This window comes from Carlito syrichta, unplaced genomic scaffold (genome assembly GCF_000164805.1).
Source record: "Carlito syrichta isolate Samal-C Ts95f unplaced genomic scaffold, Tarsius_syrichta-2.0.1 Scaffold89697, whole genome shotgun sequence".
NCBI classification, from domain to species: Eukaryota; Metazoa; Chordata; class Mammalia; order Primates; family Tarsiidae; genus Carlito; species Carlito syrichta.
Genome location: NW_007033793.1, coordinates 80957 through 107616, shown reverse-complemented (window position 1 = coordinate 107616; position 26660 = coordinate 80957). Strand labels below are relative to the sequence as shown.

Sequence of the window (26660 nt, the reverse complement as noted above, 5' to 3'; positions counted from 1 at the left end):
CCCGGCTGATTTTTTGATTTATTGTAGAGATGAGGTCTCGCTACCCAGGCAGGTCTCGAACCCGCGGGCTCAGGCAATCCACTCACCTCAGCCTCCCAAAGGCGCGGGATTACAGGCTGAGCCACCAAGCCCGCTTTCAACACAATTTTTTCACAGTTAGAAAAAAACAATCCTAAAATTTATAGGGAACCAAAAAAGAACCAGAATAGCCAAAACAATCCTAAGCAAAAAGAACAAAGCTGGAGGCGTCACATTATCTGACTTCAAATTATGCTACAAGGCCATAGTAACTGAAACAGCATGATACTGGTACAAGAGCAGACACTTGGACCAATGGAACATAATAGAGAATTTAGAAATAAACCCAAATGTCTACAACCAACTGATTTTCCACAATGCAGACCAAAATATACACTGGGGAAAGGACACCCTATTCAACAAATGGTACTGGGAAAATTGGATAGCATCATACAGGAGAAATGAAGCTTGTTTTCTATCTCTCATCGTAAACACAAACTAATTCAAAATAGGCTAAAGACTTAAATGTCAGACCTGAAACCATAAGAGTACTAGAAGAAAATCTAGGAAAACCCTCTTCTGGACATTGGCCTAGGCAAATAATTTATGATCAAAACCCTAAAAGCCAATACAAAAAAAAATTGTGAGACTTAATGAAGCTAAAAAGCTTTTGCACAGCAAAAGAAATAATAGAACAAATAGGCAACCTACAGGATGGAAGAAGATATTCACAAACTATACATCTGACAAAGGACTAATAGCCAGAATCTACAAAGAACTCAAACAAATCAGCAAGAAAAAGCAAATAGGAAATTAAAAAGGTGGGCAAATGACATGAACAGACATCTTTCAAAAGAAGATACGCAGATGGCCAACAAATATATGATAAAATACTCAACTCACTAATCATCAAGGAAATGCAGATTAAAACCATAATGAGATACCACCTTACACCAGTTAGAATGACCATTATTAAAAAATAAAAACATAATAGATGTTTGCACAGATGCAGTGAAAGGGGACTGCTTATACACTGTTGGTGGGAGTGTAAATTAGTACCAACTTCAGAGAAATCGGTAAGGAGATTTCTCAAAGAACCAAAAGTAGATCTACCATTCAATCCTGCAATTCTAATAGTAGGTATCTACCCAAAGGAACAGAGGTTATTATACAAAAAAGCCCCTGTACTTGTATATTTATTGCGACACAATTCACAATTGCAGAGATGTAAAATCAGCCTAAATGGAATCAACCTAAATGTCCATCAGCTGTTCAGTAGATAATGAAAATGTGGTATGTGTACACACACACACACCCCCCCCCCCATGGAATACTGTTCAGCCATCAAAAAGAATGAAATAATGTCTTTTGCAGCAACTTGTTTGGAATTGGAGAACATCCTAGGTGAACTAACGCAGGAACAGAAAACCAAACACTGCATGTTCTCACTTATAAGTGGGAGCTAAACTAGTGATCTGCAGAGACATAGAGAATGGTATAAGGAACATTGGAGACTCAGAAGGGGAAGAGGAGGGAGGGGGAAGGATAGAAAAAAAATCACCTGTCAGGTATAATGTGTACAGGTGGGGGTGATGGGTACACTTAAAGCCAGACTTCTTTGCTGCTAGACAGTGCATCCATGTAACCAAAAACTATTTTTACCCCCTAAAGCTATTGGGGAAAAAAAAAAAAGAAAGGAATTGAGAGACTTTCAAATCTTCCTTTCACCTGAACACTTAGAGGCTATTGTAGTTATTAATTGGCCTTATTTTATTTCCTTTTTTTCCTTTTCGGTTGGGGTCTCACTCTGTTGCCCAAGCTGTAGTGCAGTGCGATTGTAGCTCACTGCAGCCTTGAACTCCTTGGCTCAGACTTTCTTTCTGTACAGGCATGCACCACCATGCCTGGCTAATTTTTAAATTTTTTCGTAGAGATGAGATCTCGCTATGTTGCCTAGGCTGGTCTTAACTTAAACTCCTGGACTCAAGCAGTCCTCCTACCTTGGCCTCCTGAAGTGCTGGGCTCACAGGCCTGAACCACCACTCACTTCAGGCTAGCCAAGATTTAATATTGTTGGGTCTCGGAATAGGGAGGACTGAGGAGATGGAGAACGACCAGTACGGTAGGTAGAGCACCAAATGCACACGGCACTTAGCGATTTCATTTGCTGTCTTAAGTGGGTGCAGTTTGTGGAGCACTAAAACAATTATAATGATGATATCAAAGACTAATCAGAGATCACTATAACAGACATCATAATAATGAAAAGGTTTGAAACATTGCAGAAATCCCCAAAATGTGACAGAGACATGAAGTGAGCACCTGCTGTTAGAAAAGGTGCTAATATACTTGCTCTACGTCTGGTTGCCACAGACCTTCAATTTGTAAAAAAATATATTATCTGCACAGTGCCATAAAATAAAGCACAGTAAAACAGTGTGTATCTGTTCTACCCATTCTTTCTGGGGTGATTTCAATTATTCCTGGTTTTAGCTACAGCGTAAATGTTGATAACCACCAAAATACATGCTCATCTAAGTGGTCTGCATTTCAGAGGAGCCTTTTTAATAAGCTGCCTGTACCTTCAGTATGCCCCCAGGTACATTGTACTATACTGCAGGTATAAAGCCGAGCATAAGTTTTGTGCACACACTGTGCTTGTCCCCAGTCCTATACATCAGGCATGTAAGCTGGAGGTCTCAGTTACCCTTCATGTGGGTTATCCTCTCTACCTGACCCCCCTCCCTCATGTTCTTCAAGTAGCTCTTAAATTCATTGTTTCTCTGCACTGCTATTGTAGTTCAAGCCTTTTATCATTCCACAATTAGGCTATTAAAGTCCCTATAACTGGTCTTGTAGCTTTTGACTTCTAATTCATTCTATCTAGACTAGAAAACTTACTGTGTTGTTGTTTCTTAAGTGCATGTTTGACCACTGTCTAAAATCATTTAGTAACTTTCCACTTTCCATAGCAAAGAGAACTGATGGCCCATGGAATTCAGCTTACAGAGTATTTCGTTGGGCCTCTGTGGTGTTGGCATCATGTGCCTGATCATTGTATATTTAGTTATACTGGTAGAATTAGTGGTGAGATCCTTTTCATAGAGGAAGGACATAATTGACAGAAATTCTATGGAAGCTGCTTAGTAGTCTTTTGCTTGCTTGGTAGGTTATCTTGACTATCCCTTTTTTCTAGTCACAGTCTATGAAGAAACGTGTACAATGAAATGTCAAAGGGAAAACTCATTTTCTTCTAAAAGTATTTTTTAACATTATTTTTGCAAGGTAATTTCTAGTCTCTTTTTTGATAGATTTATGAGATGGATATTCATTGCCATAAGTGACTTAGGAATTCTGATTTTAAGGAAAATGCTGCCCCCAAGTGTTCTCTGTAGCTGTTTACAACTTGCTGGGTCCTGAAATAGAGAACTTAAAGAAGGTGTCAACTTGGGAATAAATGACTCTTGAAATCCAGTAGGTACTAGCATGAGACAGTTCTCACAATGGAATTTTCTAGAATAAACTGAAATGCTTGATTTCTTAGGGACTTCAAAATTGTTGTTCTAAAGTTGGAAGTTATTTGCTTTCCTACTGATTTTGAATATCCAATGATGTTGCATTTATTTTTCAGGTATCTCAACACCCAGTTTATTAAAAAGAATAAATTGACAGAAGCTGACCTTCAGTATGGCTACGGTGGTGTAGATATGAATGAACCACTTATGGAAATAGGAGAGGTAGGTAATTCTTTAGATGACTGGAAAATGTAACTATACTTTTATATGTTGGGATAATTTCATTCAATGTCTTTTTTTTTAAGGAGATTGAGTTGACTGTCTTAAGATTGTCAAAATTTAAAACATCCTAAACATTATGTAAATAAAATGCTATAATGATTTACTAATAATCTTAAGGTAGATCAAAGGAACAGAAAACTGTGACAATTATTATTTTAGCAATTAAATTTATGATGGGTGAATGACAGGGCTAATGGCTCTGCATTGTGAAAAAGCTCATACAATTTACTTAGAAAATGTTGAGATGCCTGTAGTTAAAAAGATGCAAAGGACAGGGACTTAACAGAGAGGCTAGAAGAGAGAAAACACAAATGTATGGATATAACAAATTTATTGTAACTTTAAAAAAAGTGATTAAAGAAGCTCCAAGTTAAACAATAAAATGTACAGTCCAGGTAATTCATTCCTTATAGGTCAGGTAATTCGTTCCAGTTCCTGGAGTACAGTGCAAATTTAAATGTAGAAAATATAATGTATAATGCATATACTGATTGTGAAAGAAATACTCTTGTACAAGTTTGTTTATTCATTTAATACATATTTATTGAGTAGCTGGACATTGGGGATACAGTGGTGAACAGACAGAAGGTCCCTGCCCACATAAAGCCTGTAAGTTCAGGTAAGGGAAGCAGATGGCAAATAAGTAAAGAAGTGAATGTGAAATTGTGATGAGTGTTAATGAAGGAAATAAGCAGCTAAGATGCAGCATTAGTAGAAATTTAAGTTAGCACAGTTTTTTTTTTTGAGTCATGGGTCTCTGTTGCCCAGGTTGGAGTCTTGTGGCACAATCTCGGCTCACCACAGCCTTGAACTCCTGGGCTCAGGTGATCCTCCTATCTCAGCCTCCCAAAGTGTTGGGATTACAGATGTGAGCCACCATGCCCAGCCCATAATTCTTTTTTTTTTGAGTTGGAGTCTCACTCTGTCACCCAGACTGGAGTGCAGTGGCCGCTCCCGGCCACCGCAGCCTCGCCTGCTGGGCTCCGGCGATCCTTCCACCTCAGCCTTCCAAGTAGCTGGAACTACAGGCGTGCGCTACCACGCCCGGCTAATTTTTGATTTATTGTAGAGATGAGGTCTCACCAAGTTGCCCAGGCGAGTCTCGAACCCGCGGTCTCAGGCAATCCACTCACCTCAGCCTCCCAAAGGTGCGGTATTACAGGCTGAGCCACCAAGCCTGGCTCCATAATTCTTTTAGACAGAAATTGATCAGTGTCTTTCAATACACTTTAAAATGTTTAATATCTTTTGACAAATTCATCCCATGTCTAATAATCTGTACTTGGAAAATAATAAATTGGGGGAGGGTTAGATGTTTAAAAGTATGACTTGCAAGCATTGTTAATAGAATGACTAATGGGTGAATAATATAAATTTTCAACATCCCACATCAACAATAAAAAATCACACATAGATAAATATACTTGTATATAGTATGTTTTTCTTACAAAGGAAGGCAAATGGATAAATTGATAGCAGAAAATAGTTCATAGGAACTATATAACAGGGGAAAACGGTTTATGGAAAAAATGTGGTTGCAACATTATAGATGTATGTTGAATATAAATAAAAGTGTAGGAAAAAATATAGCGAAAATGATCATGGGAAATACAAAAAGTGTTTTATTAAAAATTATTTCTTATCACCAGCACTATGAAGCCCATTCCTTTTTCCAGAGGAAATCACAAAACAGTTTGGTTTGTAGCTTTCCTGAAGTTTATCTGTGCTGCATTTGCATACAAATATTATACATACACAGCAGTTTTTATTTTTCAAACAATGGTATCACACCATACATGAAGTCTTACAACCTTGCCTTATTTGTATTTATGGGAGTGTTTGTTGTTGTCACTATGTCTAGGAGTTCTTTTTACATAAGTTTGTTTTTTGTATGAGCTTAATATTCTATAATAGGAATATAGTAGCATAATTTATTAAACTATTTCCTTAGTTTCCAATATCTTGTTGTTACAAACTGCATGCTGCAATGAACATCATTGTTCATTTGTTTATTCATTAAATGTTTTTTGAACTTCTCTGTGTTCTATATGTTGGGTGAACAAAAATGGAGAAAATAGAGAAAATCTTTTACTCAAGGAGTTACATTTATGTGTATATCTCTTGGTACGTGAGTAGACACTGTCAGAGAATGGATACCTGAAGTGGTTTGTGTCAGAGCACATCCTGAAGCTTGACAGCTCTGCCACCTTGTTTTTCAGAAAGGCTTTACCGGTTTGCCCTTCCACCACAGGGGTAACAATCCCATTTTCTTGTTTAGTACATTCTTTTTTCCCCCCATTCGTGTTATTTAAAAGGGAAAAAAAGGACAAAACTTGAAGGAGGTCCCTTGTGGGAAGACAGAAGTTTCAACTTATTATAAATGTAATTACAAGTGGATCAGAATAAAGTTACCCCAAGGAAACAGAATAGAGAGGCTTAGAAACAGCCTGTATGGATGCAGTTAAGTTGGAAACAGAGCAATCAAACCAGAAAAACAGTCAATTTTTGGTACCAGAATAATTTATACTTTGGGAAAAATACATTGAAGTTTACAGGCTTAAATGTGAAAGGCGAAACTTGAAAACTTTGGAAGGCAAAGTAGGAGCAACACACATGCCTTATGACCTTAGGATAGAGAAGGATTTCTTTAAAAACACAAGAAATACAATTGTTAAAGGAAAAGATTGAAAAATTTGAATATATTAAAACATATTTTTACCAAAAGCATTATAAAGACACTGAATGGTCAACTGAGTAGGACAGACTGCAGTATGTGAAATTGTCAAGGGATTTATTTTCACAATATATAAAAAACTCCTAGGTTTCATTGAAGAACATGACAGACTACCAGAATAATGGGCAAAGATAGGAATGGGCATTTCACAGGAAAAAAACTGAGATGATAATAAACGTGAAAAGATGCCCAGCTTCTTTCACGAAAATGCCAATAAAAAAATATGTACAACTGACTGGGCATAGTGGCTCATGTCTGCAATTCCAGCATTTTGGGAGGCTGAGGTGAGAGGATTGCTTGAGCCCATGAGTTTGAGACCAGCCTGGGCAGCATAGTGAGACCTTCTTTCTACAAAAAAAAAATTTTTTTAAGAGAAAAAAGATATGTACAACTATATCAATAAGAAAAAGTATATATTTTTAACTTGCCAATTAAAACTACATGGAAACATAATTTTATCTTTATTTAATTTTTCCTTTTGAGATACCATTTTAAATTCACCATATTGGTAAAGTTTGACTAAAGCCTAGCAGTACTAGCTATTGCTAAGGATGTAGACTAATGGGAATTCTCATCTATTGCTATGCAAGTGTAAACTGGAAAAACATCTGACTTTGTTTAGTAAAGCTGCATGTACACTTAACCCTACAGCCCAGGATCTCAACTTGTAAGTATATATCAGGGAAGCTCTTGCTTATGCTGGCAAGATGATATCTACAAGTCATATACAAGAATAGCACTGGCTAGGTGTGGTGGCTCACACCTGTGATCCCAGCACTTTGGAGAGTCCAAGGTGGGGTGATCACTTGAAGCCAGGAGTTCAAGATCAGCCTGGGCAACATAGTATGACTTCTTCTTTATGAAAATTTTTTTTTAAATTAGGTAGGCATCATAGCTCCCACCTGTAATCCTAGCTGCTTGGGAGGCTGATGTGGGAGGATTTTTGAGCCCAGGAACTCGAGCCTGCAGTGAGCTACAATCATGCCAGTACACTCCAGACTGGACAATAAAGTGAGACCCTGTCTCTTTAAAAAAAAGAAGAAGAAGAAGAAGAAGAATAGCACCATTGTTCTAGGTAGCGGAAAACAGTCATCACAGACACATCAGCAGTAGATTGGAAAATAAATCATGACATATTTATGTGCTAGGATATTGTATTGTAGTGCTGATGATTGAACTATACCTATATGTTTCAATTTGGTTGGGTTTCAATAACAAAACTAAAGTTTAATTTTTAAAACTCACACATTGAAAAATATGTAGTGCAGTTTTGTTATCAAGGTCAGAAATGGTCAACTTCATACTATTAGGATAGGGGCTAGGTGGAAGACATTTGGGGCCTTAGTAGTGGTGAAGTTGTATTTCCTAAACTGGGTAAGTTAACACAGGGGTGTTTTATTTTATTATTTCTTAACCCAACTTAACTCTTATGTTGTATGACATATTTCATGATTTAAAAAATCAGCCAACAACCAAATTGCATTATTTTATTTAACATAAATGTTTTGTTTCTGTTACGGTCTTGACATCTGTAACCCTTCCATAGTGTCGAGCATTTAACAATCCATAGATTAAAGTGTTATAATAATCAGTTACTTCTATTAGATTTTCAATTAATGATGAAACCTTATTTCTGTTCTTTTACATGTCTGATATAATGGTCATTGTCATTTTAAATTTATTTTCTTTTGAATTTTTTATTTTCATTTAGTTTTGAATTTTGAAATATTAGTTACAAGTACTTCTTTTGATGAGTGTTTTTACTTTTACAAAAACTTGAACAGATGTTAAAAGCAAATACTAAGTAATTCAGCCTGGATGATTTTTATTTTTCCTGGCAGCTAGCATTGGATATGTGGAGGAAATTGATGGTTGAACCACTTCAGACCATCCTTATCCGAATGTTGCTCCGAGAAATAAAAAAGTAAGTGCTCACATTTATCTTCCTGAGTCAGTTTCATTTCACTGATTGATATGGTTTAAACATAGTGTGCAGTTGTATGGCTGTTGATTGGACTTGGGCCTGGTTTTACTTTAACGAGCCTAATTTTACTTTTTAATGCCAGTATTTTAAAGTATTTTAAAGAGTGGGAGGGGGGTCTGGTCTTTACTTATAGCCTACTTATTTACTTATAGTAAATAAGTAAGTACCTGAGGGAGGTGACTTGTTTCATTTCAATCCTGAAATCTCTTGGACCTTCTGGGCAGTACCCTGAGTTGTTCATACATATTCTCTTAGTTTAAATTTGATGAGAATTACCTATTCAAGAAAACAGATTCTTTAGTTAGTTGGTTACCTCTTAACCCCATTATTGTAATCACTGACTTAATATTATGAGGTAAGTTTATGGGAAAATGGCTTTCTACCATACCCATGGCCCAGAGTGGTTTACCTTTTCTTTTATTGTCTTTTTCTTTTCTTTTCTTTCTTTATTTATTTTTTGAGTTGGAGTCTCACTCTGTCGTCCAGGCTGGAGTGCAGTGGTCCACTCACGGCCACCCCAGCATCAACCTGTGGGGCTCCAGCGATCCTTCTGTCTCAGCCTTCCTTGTAGCTGGAACTGCAGGCTCACACTACCACACCGGCTAATTTTTTAATTTATTGTAGAGACAAGGTCTCGCCAATTGCCCGGACTGGTCTTGAACCCAGCCAATCCACTTGCCTCGGCCTCCCAAAGTGCTGGGATTACAGGCTGAGCCACCAAGCCCAGCCAAGTGGTTGACTTTTTACCTTATTGCTGTTGTGAATCCAGTTTGGGACAAAGAAAGTTCTCTTGTGGAGTTCAGAATAGAACAGCCTTTGATTAGCTCTGGCTTAATCTTTTAGATTCTTAGACTTCAACTTTTGGGAAACAAAAGTACTATGTCAGTCACACAAATAATATGTATAATAAATGTCAGATTACTCGAAGGGGTGTTATATAAAGGAATTATCTGTCCCAGTGAGACGAGGTCTCGCCAAGTTGCCCAGGCTGGTCTCAAATTCCTGGGTTTAGGTAATCCTCTCACCTCCACCTCCCAAAGTGCTGTTATTACAGGTGTGAGTCACCACACCCAGCCTCTAAATGTATTTTTATTATTATTATTTTTCATTTTTTTCACAAATAGGACTTTTAATTTATCACTCTAAATGTATTTTTATAAATTCTCTCTTAATATTATTTTGTCCCAATGTGTTAAATTTTTTTTTGTTTTGAATTAGGGTCTCACTGTGTAGCTCAGTCTGGAGTGCAGTGGCATAATCATGTCTCAATGCAGCCTTGACTTCCTGGGCTCAGGTGATCCTTCCACCTCAGCTTCCTGAGTAGCTGAAACTACAGGTACATGCCACCATGCCCAGCTAATTTTTTGTGGAGTCGAGGTCTTGCTATGTTGCCCAAGCTAGTCTTGAACTCTTGGGCTTAAGAAATCCTCCCACCGTGGCTTCCTGAAGTACTGGGATTATAGGCATGAGCCACAGTGCCAGGCCAACATATTAATTTTAGTCTTTTTGAGTTGGAGTCTCTGTCGCCCAGGCTGGAGTGCAGTGGTACGCTCACAACCACTGCAGCCTCAATCTACTGGGCTCAGGCAATCCTTCTGCCTTAGCCTTCCAAGTAGCTGGAGCTACAGGCATTCATGCCACCGGGCCTGTAGTCTCAGCTACTTGGGAGGATTACCTAAGCCCAGGAGTTCAAGGATACAGTGAGCTATGATTGTGCCACTAGAGTGCACACCCCAACATGCATGACAAAGTGAAGCTCTGTCCCAAAAAATTAAAAATAAGCAAATAAAAATAAAGACAAAAGTGTATGTAATAACAAAGAAAGACTACCAAAAGCAGATTATAAAAGTGAATAGAAGCAGGGCTCGATGGCTCAGCCTGTAATCCCGCGCCTTTGGGAGGCTGAAGTGAGTGGATTGCCTGAGCCCGCGCGTTTGAGACCCGCCTGGGCAACTTGGCGAGACCTCGTCTCTACAGTAAATCAAAAATTAGCCAGGTGTGGTAGCCTGTAGTTCCAGCTACTTGGAAGGCTGAGGCAGAAGGATCGCTGGAGCCCAGCAGGTCGAGGCAGCGGTGGCCAGGAGCGGCCACTGCACTCCAGTCTGGTCAACGGAGTGAGACTCCAACTCAAAAAAAAAAAATTTTTTTTTAAGTGTTGGCAAGTCCTCGTCTCTACAATGAATCAAAAATTAGCTGGGCATGGTAGTGCGCACCTGTAGTTCCGGCTACTTTGAAGGCTGAGGCGGAAGGATCGCAGGAGCCCAGCCGGTAGACGCTAGGGTGGCCATGAATGTGCCACTGCACTTCAGCCTAGGTGACAAAGTGAGACTCCAACTAAAAAAAAATTTTAAAGTGTTATTGTTAGCTTGCTAAAAATGAATTTGATGAAGAATGAAATACCAGCTCTCTGTAAAATAATACAACTACAGCATAAGATACTAGTTCTAGAAATGACAGATATGTTTGGTCAATTTGCCTTATTTATGTTGTAATCGGCTTCCGTTAAAGCATTATGTGACATGCTTTTCTAATATCTAGTTTATTCTTTATGTCAATTCTGTTAGGTAGGTATTAACTTACATTTTACAACTAAGGAAACTAAGGTGTATTAATAATAATAAACATTAAACATGAGGACTGTGTGCCAAGCAGTGTGCTAAAATCTTTACATGCATTATCCCACTTAATTCTTACCACCCTAGAAGGTTGGTACTATTGCCATCACCATTTTACACATGAAGAAGTCAGTGATGGTGCTCTCACTGGGATAATTTGACTCTAGCCCCTATCTTCTTAATTCTAGGGATTCAAATTTGGGTTTATCTAACTCTAATTTATTCTGCCTATCTTTTAAATTCACAGAATATTAACTTAATGGTAAATACATTTGGCTTTATAATGCTTTGAATAATCTAGGGTGTTTTCACACCTTTTTCTTTTGGTCTTGAGATGGCAAGTTGTATTTACAATTAAGTAAATTGAGCTTCAACAAAGAAGTGAGTTCTTGAGCTTGATACAGCCAAGGAAATAGACTTCATGCTTTATACTTTCAACTTGAGTCTCTCCACTGTGTTCTCTTTACCATTGTCACTTGAGTTAATATGACCAGATGTCGTAACTTCCATGGTTGAGCAGCAGTGGTGGGTATTCTCCATGTCTAATCTCATCTGATCCTTATTACAGGATATGATGGTGAACATTATCATAAACTCATTTTATAAGTGAGAAAAATGAGGTTTGAAAGAGTAGGAAACTTACATATATCACACAACTAGTAAATGGCAGAACTAGAATCAGAACTTAGGTCATTTTGGTCGCTACGTCTGGTCTTACCCATATATTACATATTCTTTTTGCCTTATTTTTTATTTTTAAATTTAAAAAATTTTTTTATTACATATCCTTAGAAATAGTTTGTTCAAGTTACATTTCATCACCATTTCTACCAAAAGAAATATTTTATTGTGCATATCTACGACTGTAATGGGAAGAGCTGTACCAGACTTACAGATCAAAATCTTGTCAGATCTGACAGAGCCTGTTGCAAGTTTGATTTCCTACACATTTCTTCACCTTATACCATATTAATCATTGTGTTGCTAGGTATTTTCTGTAAGTCTCTGAAGAGCATTGCTCTGTGCTAGTGCTTTCTCAGGTCTGACCAATGGCAATTAAGATTACGCTGGGAACATTTAAAAGAGTTATCTTTCTGCAAAAAAATTAGAAAGTAATGTATGCTGATTGTAAAAAATTTAAAATAAAGTTAAAGAGAAAAGTTAAAAACCTCTTTCTTCTGTCACACTACCCAGTACCTGCTATTTAAAGGAAACCACTATTTATTTTTATTTTTTAAAGATGTAGGGTACAATTCAGGATTAGGTATTCAAGTGGTTATCATACAGGTAAAGTTTAGGAAACCACTATTAAGTATTTAAAGTATTTTTTAATAAAAATTATCTTTGCATTTAAGATTGTTTGTATATACACATATGCGTGTATATATTTTTTATATTGCTATATGTATGCATATAGCTACACATATGTATTACATATAGTATTATACATATACATATGTGCATATATTTGGGGAGCTTTTTGAAAGCATAGATATGTGGCTCCCCACCTATATCCACTAAATCATACTCTGGAGAGAGTAGAACTGGTATTTTTGGAAAGCTCTCATATGTAATTTACGCATCCAGGTCAGACCAATATTTGTGAAGTACTGGTCTGCACTAAATAATTGTCCTGCCACTTATTTTGTAAAACTTTTATTGGAGTGTTTTCTTTTTTCCCTTTGAATTTTTTAAATTATGTAAGTATAAAGAATATTTTAAAATATATTTTTCTTAAAAGTTTAAACAAGAACAGATAAATCGTTGCTGTGAAACTATAAAGTGACAGTATGGAAGAATTCCTTTATGGTGATAGAACAGTTCTGTATTTTGAACATGATGGTGGTGACATGAATCTAGACAATATGACAGAATTTCACAGAATCATACACATAGAAACATACACAGGTGGTTTTATGTAAAAACTAGCAAAAATCTGAAAAAGTTCTATAGGTTGTACCAGTGTCAATTTCCTGGTTTTAGTAGTGTACAATAGTTATGTAAGATGTTATCATGGAACGCAGGTACGGTGGGTCAAACCTGTAATCTCAGCTCTTTTGGGGGCTGAGGTGTGGAGATTGCTTGAGTGTTGAAGTTCAAGACCAGCCTGGGCAATATAGCAAGACATCATTGCTACAAAAAAATATAGAATAGCCAGGCATGGTGGCATGTGCCTATAGTTCTAGCTACTCAGGAAGCTGAGGTGGGAGGATAGCTTGAGCCCAGGAGTTCAAGGCTGCAGTGATCCATGATCATGCCACTGCACTGGAACCTGAGTGAGAGAGCCTGACTCAAATATTAATTTTTTTAAAGATGTTATTGTTGGAGAAAGTCAAGCAAAGGGTACACAAGATCCTCTGTATTGTTTTTGCAACTTCTGGTGTGTCTATAATTATTTCAAAATATAGTATATTTTTTTCAGTTGAAGCAGTACTTAAAATGTGAATGCTCTTGCTTGCTTCCTTTTACCTCAGACTTTCTTTCCTCTCCTCATGAGTAATTACTGAAGACAGTTTGGTTGTGCCTTTATATTTATTTAGGTACAGTGGTTTTCATTACTTTTGAGGGGTTCTTTGTATTTCTTTAGGATCATGATGAAAGCTGTGGAGCCTGTGGACATAAAAATACTTATTATGCATATGCATAAAATTTTTGCGTACTTTTAAGAGTTTGTGGATTCCTAAGGTCAGAACTGCAGCTTTTGCATTCACATGTGGGTTTCTCTGTTCCCAATCAATCAGGGAATCATTTGGTAAATTGTAATCTGAAGTAAGTCTTCACACTTAATATTTGGTGAATTGGTAAACATTTTTATAAGTTCTGAAGTAATAATTCAAGAGCAAGACAGTCATGATTAAACTCCCTCTCTGTTTCCTACAAGATTGGTTCTGTTTCAGGGCTCTTTTCTGTTAATCAGTTTGTTTATCCTTGTGCCAATACTTCACCGTGTTTATTATTGTAGCTTAATAATGTCTTGATATCTGGTGAGATGAGTTTGCCCTCCAGAAGCCAGAAATGTCCCTGCTGTTCTTTGGCACTTTGCTATTTTATATAAATGTTATAGTCACTTTCCTAAAGGCAATTATAAATCACCTTTAAGGAATTTCTGTGGGATTGAAATTGAATTGAGCCTATAAGTTAGTTTGGAGAAAATTTACAACTTTGCAATATTAAGCCTTCCTATCCATGAACATAGTATATCTTTCTGTTTATTATGCTTTCTTTACTATCTCCTAATTATAGATTTTTCTGTAGAGGGCTTGCATGTTTATTCTTAGATTTATTTCAAGATACTCATTATTCTCTGATACTATTACAAAAAGGGTATTCTATATCAGGTTTCCTCAGCCCCCGGGCTGCGAACTGGTACCAGACATGTTAGGAACCAGGCTGCGTAGCAGGAGGTGAGTGGTGGGTGAGCAGAGCTCTGCCTCCTCTCAGATCAGCGATGACATCAGAGTCTCATAGGAGTGCAAACCCTATTGTGAATTGTGCGTGTGAGAGATCTAGACCTTGCTCCCTATGAGAATCTAATGGTTGATGATTCCTCACCACTTGTCTGTGGAAAAATTGTCTTCCATGGAATGTATCCCTGATGCCAAAAAGATTGGGGACTGCTGTTCTGTATAATTACCTGTTCTATTTGTTTTCTGCTCGTGTATAGAACTGCAACTGACTCTTATATGTAAATCTAATATTCAACTACTTTGTTAAATTCTATTATTTCTAGTAATTTGTGCTTATTTTTGGGTTTTCTGTGTACGCTATCATAATCTGCAACTAATGATAGTTTTGTTTCCTCCGTGTGTGTGTGTGTGTGTGTGTGTGTGTGTGTGTGTATGTGAATTTGCCTCACCACATTAGCAAGGACTGCCAAAGCAATTTTGAAGAGAAGTGAAGGATAATGAGAATCATTGTCTCATTCCTGATTTTATTTTATTTATTTATTTATTTATATTTATTTTTTTTGAGTTGGAGTCTCACTCCATCGCCCAGGCTGGAGTGCAGTGGCATGCTCATGGCCACTGCAGCCTCGACCTGCCGGGCTCCGGCTATCCTTCCACCTCAGCCTTCCAAGTAACTGGAACTACCACGCCCAGGTAATTTTTTATTTACTGTAAAGACGAAGTCTCGCTAGGTTGCCCGGGCTGATCTCGAACCCACAGGCTTAGGCAATCCATTCGCTTTGGCCTCCCAAAGTGCTGGGATTACCGGCTGAGCCACCGAGCCTGGCCCATTTCTGATTTTAAAGGTTACGTGTGTAACATTTGTCTAGGTGATGCTTTCTCTAGTTTGTTAATCGATACTCTATCAGAATAATAAAATTAACTTAAATTGGTGTTGGATTTTATAAAAATAACTTTTCTGTTTCTACTGAGTGATTACAGTGATGATTTTTTTCCCCCAATTACTCAGCTAATATGGTCAATTACATTTACAGATTTTTTTTTTTTTTGAGTTGGAGTCTCACTCTGTCACCCAGACTGGACTGCAGTGGCCGCTCCCGGCCACCGCAGCCTCGACCTGCTGGGCTCCGGCGATCCTTCCGCTTCAGCCTTCCAAGTAACCGGAATTACAGGCATGTGCTACCACGCCCGGCTGATTTTTTGATTTATTGTAGAGATGAAGTCTCGCTGCCCAGGCGGGTCTCGAACCCGCGGGCTCAGGCAGTCCACTCACCTCAGCCTCCCAAAGGCACAGGATTACAGGCTGAGCCACCGAGCCCGGCTCAGATTTTTTTTTTAATGTTAAACTATTCTTGTATAACTGGAGTAAAAACCAGGTTGGTCATTGTCCATTATAGTTTTTATATGTTGATGCATTTGATTTGCTGGTACTTTATTTAAAAATTTGCATCTGTGTTCAAGAATGGATTGGGTCTGTAATTATTTTTTCTTATAGGGTCTTGGTCTGGGTTTGATACCCAGCTTATCCTTGTGGAATGAACTCATGGGTATTCCTTCTTTTTATTTTGAATAGAAGAGTTTGTATCAAATTGGGATTATCAGATTCCTAAATGTTTGGTAAAACCGTCTGTACCTGGTGTTTTTTGTAAGATTTGTTTTTGTAAGTTGTTTTTTTAAAAAAATTAGTGATGAGTTCTTGCTTTGTTGGCCAGACTTGTCTCAAACTCCTGTGCTCGAGCATTCTTCCCACTTCAGTCTCCCAAAGTACTGGGATTACAGGTGTGAGCCATGATGCCCAGCCTGTAAGATTTTTAACAATGCCTATTATTTCCAGTCTTAAGATTAGTCAAATTTGTATTTCTTCTTAAATCAGTTCTGAATTATTTTCTTGCAAAATTGCAGGCAAGTTGTTTGACAGTATTCTCTTTTAAATTTTTTTTTATTATTTGAAGTAATTTTAGTTTTACAGAAGAGTTAAGAAAGCTAGTACGGAGAGTTCCTGTATACTTTGTACCCGGCTTCTCCTAATGTTTTTTTTTTTTTTGAGTTGGAGTCTCACTCTGTCGCCCAGACTGAAGTGCAGTTGCCGTTCCCGGCCACCGCAGCCTCGACCTGCTGGGCTCCGGCGATCCTTCCACCTCAGCCTTCCAAGTAGCAGGAATTACAGGCACTACCACGCCCGGCTGATTTTTTTGATTTATTGTAGAGATGAGGTCTTGCTGCCCAGGTGGGTCTCGAACCCGCGGGCTCAGGCAATCCACTCACCTCAGCCTCCCAAAGGCGCGGGATTACAGGCTGAGCCACCGAACCTGGCTTCTCCTAATGTTTTAACACATGGTGTGTTTATGTGCATTGATATAACATTGTTAAATAAACTCCAGCGTTTATTTGCACATTCCTAGTTTTTCCACTGATGTTCTCATTCTGTTGCAGGATCCAGTCCGTGTACCACATCACATTTAGCTGTCATATATCTTTGGTCTCTTCTCCTATGTGGTCTTTCCTTGTCTCAAATGTCTTTAATACTTTTAAAGAAGAGTGGTCAGTTGTTTGTAGAATGTTTCTTAATTTTGGTTTATCTGATATTTTCTCATGATTAGACTGAGGTTATGGATTTTGGGGACAAACATCAGAAGGTAGGTGCCCTTCTCAGCAGCACATAATATCAAGAGTAGATGATATCAACATGACTTTATTGGTGATAGCTTTGAGCATCCGGTTAATACATTATTTTCTTTTCAATTTCCACCTGGAATAATGTCTTTCTTTCATGCATAATGTTGCTTATTCATATCTTTTTTTGATTGCTTTTATTAGAGGTTTGTGTATTTTGGTTTTTTTCCCTCAAAGAACCAACTTTGGTCTTAATTGATCTTCTCTGTTATATCTTTGTTTTCTCTTTCATTATGCTTTTATTTTTCTTTTCTCCTTCTGAGAGACAGGAATGTTTTTAGATTGAACTGAAATGGATGCAGAATCTGTGGAGAGGGGGAGATTTTTAAATCTTTAACATTATTTCTTGTAGTAATCTGTTCATCCACAGAATTGAGAGACTGCAAGTCCCTCATTATCAACATGACATTTTATTGATAATAGTTCTGATTATTTGATTAACGCATTATTTTCTTTTTAATCTCTACCTGGAATAATGTCTCAAATATATACAATAGAGAATTAAGCAGATATGGAAGTTGAGGCAGTTTCTGATGTGAAGCCACACTTTTCTTTTTTTTTTTTTTTTTTGAGTTGGAGTCTCACTTTGTCTCCAGGCTGGAGAGCAGTGGTAAGCTCACAGCCACTGCAGCCTCGACCTGCTAGACTCAGGTGATCCTTATACCTCAACCTAACAAGTAGCTGGGACTACAGGTGTGTACCCCCACGCCTGGCTAATTTTTTGATTTATTGTAGAGATGAGGTCTCTCCAAATTGCCCAGGCTGGTCTCGAACCTGTGAGCTCAGGCAGTCCTCTCACCTCTGCTTCCCAAAGTGCTGGGATTATAGGTGTGAGCCACCATGCCTGGCCACACTTGTCTTTTACAATGAATAGAATCTTGATATTTAATTGTTTTCTAGGTGATAATCTCAGTTAAAGAAAATGAAGACATTAATAATTTGGTTAGCATATCATAGAGCTGTGTGTTAGATCTCCAATAATAATTTGTGTGTGTGTGTGTGTGTGTGTGTGTGTGTGTGTGTGTGTGTTGGTGTCTCACTCTTGTCGTCCAGGCTGGAGTATAGTGGCACAATCACAGCTACCACAGCCTTGATCTACTGGGCTCAGGTGATCCTTCTGTCTCAGCCTTCCTAGTAGCTGGAAGTACAGGAGTGGGCCACCATGACCAGCTAATTTTTTTATTTATTGTAGAGATGAGGTCTCATCAAGTTGCCCAGACTGGTCTTGAACCCCTGGGCTCAGGCATTCCTCTCACCTCTGACTTCCAGTACTGGGATTACATGCGTGAGCCACCGTGCCTGACCTCCAATAATAAGTTTTTTAAATACTTAAGAATAGCAATAAGAAATGGCAGCAGTTGAATAATTCTGCCCATATTTTCTACTCTAAGTAATGAAATTTTTTTCTTAAAGCAAACAATTAAGCATGGTACTGGTACAAAAATAGACAGATTGATCATTGGAACAGAATAAAAAGCCACATACTTTAAAGCCACATATCTACAACCAACATATCTTTGACAATGCTGACAAAAATAAACAATGAGGAAAGGATACCCTATTCAGTAAATGTTCTGGGAAAATTGGCTGCCACATGCAGAAGAATGAAATTGAACCTCTACTTCTCACCATATAAAAAAATTAACTCAAGATGGATTAAAGACTTTATTATAAGACCTGAATCCATAAAAATCCTAGATGAAAACCTAGAAAACACTCTTCAGGACATCAGCCTAGGCAATAATTTATGATTAAGACCCCAAAAGCAATTGTGACAAAAAACAAAAGTTGACAAATGAGACTTAATTAAACTTAAAAACGTCTGCACAGCAAAATAAATAATCCACAGAATGAATAGAAAACCTACATAATGGGAGAAAATATTTGCAAATTATGCCTCAGACAAAGGGATAATAACCAGAATTTCCAAGGAACTCATTCAATATGAAAAAAATAGCTCCATCAGAAAGTGGGCAAAGGAAGAGACACGTCTCAGGACACACAAGTGACCAATAAACATATAAAAACATACTCAACATTACTAATCATCAGAGACATGCAAATTAAAACCACAATGAGATATCACCTCACACCAGTCAGAATGGCTGTTATTTAAAAGTCAAAGAAAACAGATGTTGCTGCTGTTGCTGAGAAAAGGGAAAGTGCATACACTGTTGGTGGTATTGTAAATTAGTTCAACTGCTATGGAAAACAGGATAGAGGGTTTTTTTTTTTTGAGTAGGAGTCTCTGTCGCCTAGGCTGGAGTGCAGTGGCACGCTGACAGCCACCACATCCTCAACTGCGGGGCTCAGGCGATCCTTCTGCCTCAGCCTTCCAAGTAGCTGGAACTATAGGTACATGCCATCGCACCTGGGTAATTTTTATTTATTTGTTGTAGAGACGAGGTCTTGCCAAGTTGTCCAGGCTTAGTCTCAAACACCTGGGCTCAGACAGTCTGTCCTTTCACCTCGCCCTCCCAAAGTGCTGGGATTACAGGCTTGAGCCACCGAGTCTAGCGAGGGTTTTCAAAGAACTAAAAACAGAATTACTTTTTGACCCAACAATCCCACTGCTAGGGATCTACCCAAAGGAAAAGAAATAAATTCATATAAAATATACCCATACTTACATGTTCATTGTAGCACTATTCACAGTAGCAAAATCATGGAACCATTCTAAGTGTCCACCAGCAATTAACTGGATAAAGAAAATGTGGCATATTCATACACATACACACACATACACACATGGAATACTACACAGCCATAAGACAGAATGAAATCATGTCCTTTGCAGCAACATGGGTAGAACTGGAAAATATCCTAAGTGAGCTGAGAAACAGAAAACCAGACTCTGCATACTCTCACTTACATGCGGGAGCTAAATGGCCACAAAGATGGAAATACTATAAATTACCTATCAGGTATAATGTTTCTTTTATCTTTTTTTTGACAGTGCTTACACAGGACCTATTGGGTGTAATGTTCACTATCTGGGGAATGGGCCACCTGAAGCCCAATCCCTACCACTACACGGTATGTCCATGAAACAAACATGTACTTGTACCCCCTGAATTTAAAATAAAATAAAATAATTTTTTTAAAAAAGAAGTAGGAAGTAAAAGAAAGTTAAGATTGATTGGAAATTGCAAGGTTTTCAAATACCAGAATGGTGTAATTTGTTCCTCAGGGAATATATTTTAATGCCCTTCTGTGATTTGGCTGCCAGCCATTTTTCATTTGATGCCAAAAGGATTTTGTCCCTCTGGTTAGAAAATCAGGTCACTGAATGTGTGCGTTAAGCAATACTTACATTGTTATTATGAAGATAAAGTGAGCTGCTTCGTATAAAGTATTTACATGGTGCTGGAGCTTAATAAACATTCAGTAAAATTAGCTATAGCTGAGTGAATACTTTTCTTAATACCAAGTAGTACAGGTGGTTTTCTTTTAAGCAGGGTCTTACACGACTTGTCAGCTCTACTTAAACCTTTGATGCTTGCTAATGGACGCAGTGAACTTATATCAATTATTCTTCAAGTCTGTAATATATTTATCAGGTTGAAACTGACTTTTGGGAGTTTTTTTTTTTAATTCTACCCCCTTGGGGATTATGCTGTTATGCCTTCCTGGATCTTGTTGCAAATACTTGACATGGTATTCATAGTTGTATCTTAAAAATTAAGAGAGAGAAGAGGAAGAAGGACTCTCAGCTTGCATGGCCTGTCTTATTTTTTATGGAGCCATTAGTTATCTGCTTTTTTTTTTTTTTTAAGCCTTTTTTGAGTCACTTGGATGAACAACTGTTAGATTGGAAATTGGAGGATCATGGTCCCCTCGAAATATTTTGTGGCCTGAGTAAATGACTTGATTGGATTTCTTAACTGTAAAATAAGAAAGGTTGGATCAGCTGACCTTTGAGACCCCTTTTGGTTATAAAATTCTCTTCTCCACTATATGGTTTATATGAAGTCTAATTAGATTTAAATTTTAAAAGTGCCATAAATAGGGTGACAAAAAAGCATGGTGTGTACAAATATTTTGTGACAAGAGATTGGTAAATTGCCTAGAGCACTAGGAAAGGAAGATTAAAGAAAATGAGAGGAAGTGAAGAGATTAGTGAAAAGACTTCAGGGCCAAGACTGAAGATGTCTCTGCCATCTGTAGTAGCTGACCTTGGTTTTATTCCTGCTTAGATGGGGCTAGCTTAGTACTAAAATTATTTAATGTAGTCTAGGAAGTTATCTTTTTATCCTATTGTCCTAGAGTTGAAAAAAGAAAAGAACTTTGTATCTTTCTTGGTTCTTAAATGTGTATAGTACTTAGCATATTGTGTGCACTTAGATGGTAACATTTATTAGAAGCTGTGACTTTCATTTGCTTAGACTTGTGATTCTTAAACACTTGTCCTTTAATTAAAATACTGGCTTCCACACAGGGGTAGTTATCTGATATGCTAATGAGATCACCTGTGCCTTATAATTTGACATAGATAATCTCTACCTAAGTTAATTTTGTAATTTTTCGGGTGGGGTACAGTGGCTCATGCCTATTATCTCAGCACTTTGGAAGGCCAGGGTGAGAGGATTACCTGAGCCCAGAGGTTGGAGACCAGCTTGGGCACTTGGTGAGACCTTATCTCTACAATAAATCAAGAAAAATTAGCTGGGCGTGGTGGCGTTTGCCTGTAGTTCCAGCTACTTGGAAGGCTGAGGTGGAAGGATTGCCTGAGCCCAGCAGGCCGAGGCTGTGGTAGCCGGGAGCATGCCACTGCACTGCAGCCTGTGCGACAGAGTGAGACTCCGACTCAATAAAAAAAAAAAAATTGTAATTTTTCTTCATCTTAGCAATGTAATTTTCCCCTCTTTCAGCTACATGTAGTCTTAGACTCATCAGTGGATGAATTAATTTGACTGGTACCTTAGAAAAAAGAGAAAAGAAGACTTCCTAGTATGACCATGGTGATGTGAAGGTGTGTTTCATGCTGTACCACCACCTACATCTCACACGTAGAATTGCCCTTCGTTTTCGAATTGGAAGACAAATATATAGATCATAAAAATTCCCCAACCCCCCAGGTAATATGTTAACCTTCTTTGAAGATTTCAGATGAATGAAGGTTATTTCATCCTTTAAAGAAGTAAATTCAATGAAGAATTTTTTATGTGTATAAAATCACAATGTTCCACTAAGTGAAAATTCTTATGAATCATGAAAGCTGAAATGCTCAGTAAACTGTAATCAGGGGTTCATGACTTTGACTTTTGGAAGAAGTTTTACTTGGGTGGAGTGGGAACTGCAGGGAAGATGAGAGGAAAGACTTGACACAGAAAAACACGACAGTCCAGAAATGTGATGTGGAGGGTGAAGACGAGGAGCCTTCTGCTTAAAGATCATGTACTGTCTGCTTTGAAGGTATATCCTGGTTCCAGACTCCTTGTGTTTAATTGTATTCTGTAAAAGTGACTCCATTGAGTCATATGCCTGCTATAGAAATAATTTCGAGCTTCTGTTGTTGAAAAAATATCAGGATTGTTATCTTCATTTTTTTTTTTTTCTTTTAATTTTTTTTTATTTCAAAGATGTGGGGTACAATTCAGGGTTAGGTATACAAATGTTCATTATGCAGGTACTCTTGGTTATGCAATTATGCAATAACTTTATCCATCTTGTACTCTTTTTCTTTATTCTGTCATGTTAAATTGTTGCACTAGGTTTCTTTTGGACTTTAAGGGTGTGTGTGTGTGTGTGTGTGTGTGTGTGTGTGTGTGTGTGTGTGTGTGTATGTTTTAACCTTATAAAATAAATGCAGATACAGAAAGCCCTACAGTTCAAATGTACAGCTCAATGAATTGTTATAAGGCGAATGCCCTTGTTACTACCACCTAGGTAAAGAAATAGAACCATGCTAGCTGTACTTAAAACTCTGTGTGTGTCCCATTTGCTCTCTTTCTTGACTTTTGAGGTAATTACTTTCTTCTATTTTTTTATGGTTTTATAACACAAATTTGCATCCCTAGACTGTAGGTTTAGTCCTGTTTATGCTAAAAGATTTTTTATGTCTTAATTTAGGTCTTTTAGTCAACAGGTTCCCCTTCTACCCTTTTTTTTTTTTTTTTTTAAAAGAAAGGTAAGTTTATTATAGGGAAGATAATTTGTGAAGGGGGCAAGACAGCAAGGAGAGTGTCTGCGGTCTGCCTTTTTTTTTTCCTTGTAATTTATTTGTTGATGAATCCTGTCTTTAGACCTTTAGACTTTTCCATTGTCTTGGTTTTGCTGTTTTATGCGTGAGGCATCATTATATGTTCCTTTGTCTTCTGTGTTTCCTGCAAAATGGCAGTGCAGTGGCTTTCCCAAACTCAGATTTCATTCCTCTGGCAAGACTATGGATGATACTGTGTTCTTTCATAATTTCTGATTCTCACTCTTTTTTTTAAATGTTAACATCTGATACTCAATACTGACATCAATTAGTTTATTAGGACTTGTAAACTTTGTCACTCTAATTCTATTAGTGTTTTGTTTTCATCTATTTTTGTTTTGTTTTCATCTATTACCTGAAATGATTTGCCAGGCACGCCAGCTCACACTCTAATCCCAGCACTTTGGGAGGTCAAGGTGAGAGGATTGCTTGAGCCCAGGGGTTCAAGATCATCCTGGGGAACATAGCAAGACCTCATCTCTACAAAAAATTAAAAAATAAGGCAGACATGGTGATGTGCACCTGTAGTTCCAACTACACAAGAGGCTGAGGTGGAAAGATTACCTGAACCCAGGAAACTGAGGCTGGGGTGAGCAGTCATTGTGCCACTGCACTCTAGTCTGGGTGACAGCATGAGACCCCCAACTAAAAAAAGAAAAAATGTATACAACTGTGCTTCCTCTCATATACTATTTGGTTGCCCAGTGGTAAAGTTAATATAAGAAAAGCAAAGTGCCTGCTCGTTTCTCAGTTGTTGTTTTTTTATTTTTAACTCACTTTTTAAGATCATGAGTTGGTTTGCTATGGTCTTCATGCAACCAAATACCTTTTTAAAATTTGCCATAGTTAACTCATAGACTTATGGATATTTGATGAGTTTCTTTTCATTATACATCTTATTTTATTACAGTTTAAATTGCCTCTCTATTGGCTGGTTGGTGCCAGAATCTTTTTGGCATGACCCTAGTTAACTTTGATACCTTTCTTGCTATCTGGTGTGTCAGGATGTTCCAGGCTTATCTTGTACATTTTCTTCCTCAGACCTACTATCAGCTACTCATTGAAAAACTTAGTTCTCAATACACAAATGATACATAAATACATTCTTGAAAAACTTGCAACATTCCAGATCCTTTTCTCGATCTTTTTCCTCTCTGCAGAGATAATCCCCGTTATCATTTGGCTAAGTTTCTACACCCTTTCTTATGAATTTTTATATCCACAAACAGAAATAGAAAGTTTTAAGGTTTTCTTATTTTAAGTATATCTTTTTTCCTAACTTTTTAGTCATAAGTGATATGTGTTATAAACTTTCAAAATTCAGTGATATAGCTTGATGATTTTTCTATGTTAGTACTTGGAGCTGTACCTTTCTTTTTAAACTAAGACATACTATTTGGCATAATTCTCTCTCATTTTATTAAACTCTTCTCCTAGTGGTGTATATTAGGTCATTTCTGGTTTTTCCGTGAATACAACTCTTGGTTCTGTTGGGCACATATGCAGATGTTTGCTTGGGATCCTAGTTTGTGTATTTGTAATTTTGCCAATTCACTCTCCTAAGTACCCATTCTTCCACTATAGGCAGAATAGGAGATTACCTGCCTCTCTATCACTAACCAATACTTAATATTATCAAAGTTTCCCAATCTAAGAATGAACATTTTTTGTGATTTCCATGGTTTTTATATGGTGGGAATGGGGGAACTTTGTGGGTGTTCCTGGGTGGGTGCTGCAGCAGTCTTCTGGATGCAGAGGGCCCCCGGGCCACCAGCTTCTCTCAGGTGCCACTCTCTGATGCCTGCTTGCTGCTTCCTTGTCAGCTTGTTCTTCTGATAACCGAGCTGGTTTTGTCACTTTTTGTGCTCCCGTCTTTTGGTACATACCACTTCTTGCCTGTCTTTCTCCCCTCTTTTCCCATCTTCTTGTAGTAGCAGTTCATCCCTTTGTGCATTTTGGTCTGTAATTTTTTATTTCCTCCAATCTTTTCTGAGTCGGAGTCTCACTCTGTCACCCAGGCTGGAGTGCAATGGCACACTCACCACTACCCTAACCTCGACATGCTGGGCTTAAGCAATCCTTCCACCTCAACCTTGCAAGTAGCTGGGACTACAGGTGCACGTCACCATGCCTGGCTAGTTTTTTTAATTTGTTGTAGAGATGAGGTCTTGCCATGTTGCCCAGACTGATCTCGAAACCCTGGACTCAGGCAATCCTCTGTCTCCCAGAATGCTGGGATTACAAGTGTGAGCCACCTCGCCTGGCTCCTTCCAATCTTCTTTCCATCTCTTTTCAATTTCTTCAGGTCAAAGGGCTACTGTCAACAATGGCATATTACAGAGTGTTCTCCTGTCATCTCTCAGATTTGGAGTGGGAGTGGCAGACTGCATTTAAGTTTCTCATTTTAAGCATAGAGGTAAATGTATGCCATTTGCCCCTGTTATTTGCCCAGTATCAGGACTTTGAGAGTTCCCAGCCTAACTTTTTTCTTCATTTACAAGATTTTACTTGTATATTTTTAAATTGTGCATTCCAGTAATGAAATCATTTGAACAACAACAACAAAAAGGCACTGAGCAACTTGTATTTGGGAACCTGCAGAGCACCCTGGATCTAGATTTCACGGTCCTCTTATCCAGCTTCTCCCTTCACGAGCATGCAAATTCTTTTCCTTTCTGCCAACCAGACAGGCAGGTGGGAGTGTGGGCATGGCCTTTGTTGTCAGCAGTTCTAGATTTTTCATGTGGAAGGGCCAGCAAGGCCATTTAAACCTGAAAGCACCTCTTTGCGTGTTATAAAGTTCAACAACTAGAAGACATGAAATAAAAAGATAGTGCTTGTGGAATGTGCAGTGCATGATAGTGGCGCTCACCTCATTACAGTCCCCCTCTTACTTCCCCTGTTTTATCATTTATTTTGAAGACAGGGGATTTTTCTCTTGCCTTTTTGTCATCTTCAGTTTTGATTTACTGGCTTTCTCAATCTTGACCTTGTTGGGTTTGTCAGATAAGGAGCAAAGCTCACAGGCCAGCACTGTCTGAGCTGCATGGTGGCTGCCACCAAGGGTCTCGCCAGCCTGACTCTTGTTTTATTTATTGTTTGTTTGTTTGCTTGTTTGTTTTTTTGAGTTGGGATCTCACTCTCTTGCCCAGGCTGGGGTACAATGGCATGATCATGACGATCATGGCTTCCAGCAGCCTCAACCTCCTGGGCTCAGGTGATCCTTCTGC

General features: G+C 38.1%; 1 protein-coding gene across 2 annotated transcripts in view; it reads left to right on the top strand.

The window, feature by feature from the left end:
- The window catches only part of CUL2 (cullin 2), a 103239-nt gene that overhangs the window by 41886 nt on the left and 34693 nt on the right, over positions 1-26660 (top strand). For both annotated transcript variants that reach the window (XM_008058214.2, XM_021712358.1), the window contains 2 exons: positions 3650-3755; positions 8391-8473. In XM_008058214.2, coding sequence (XP_008056405.1) covers positions 3650-3755; positions 8391-8473 — 189 coding nt within the window. The remainder of the gene's footprint in view (positions 1-3649; positions 3756-8390; positions 8474-26660) is intronic.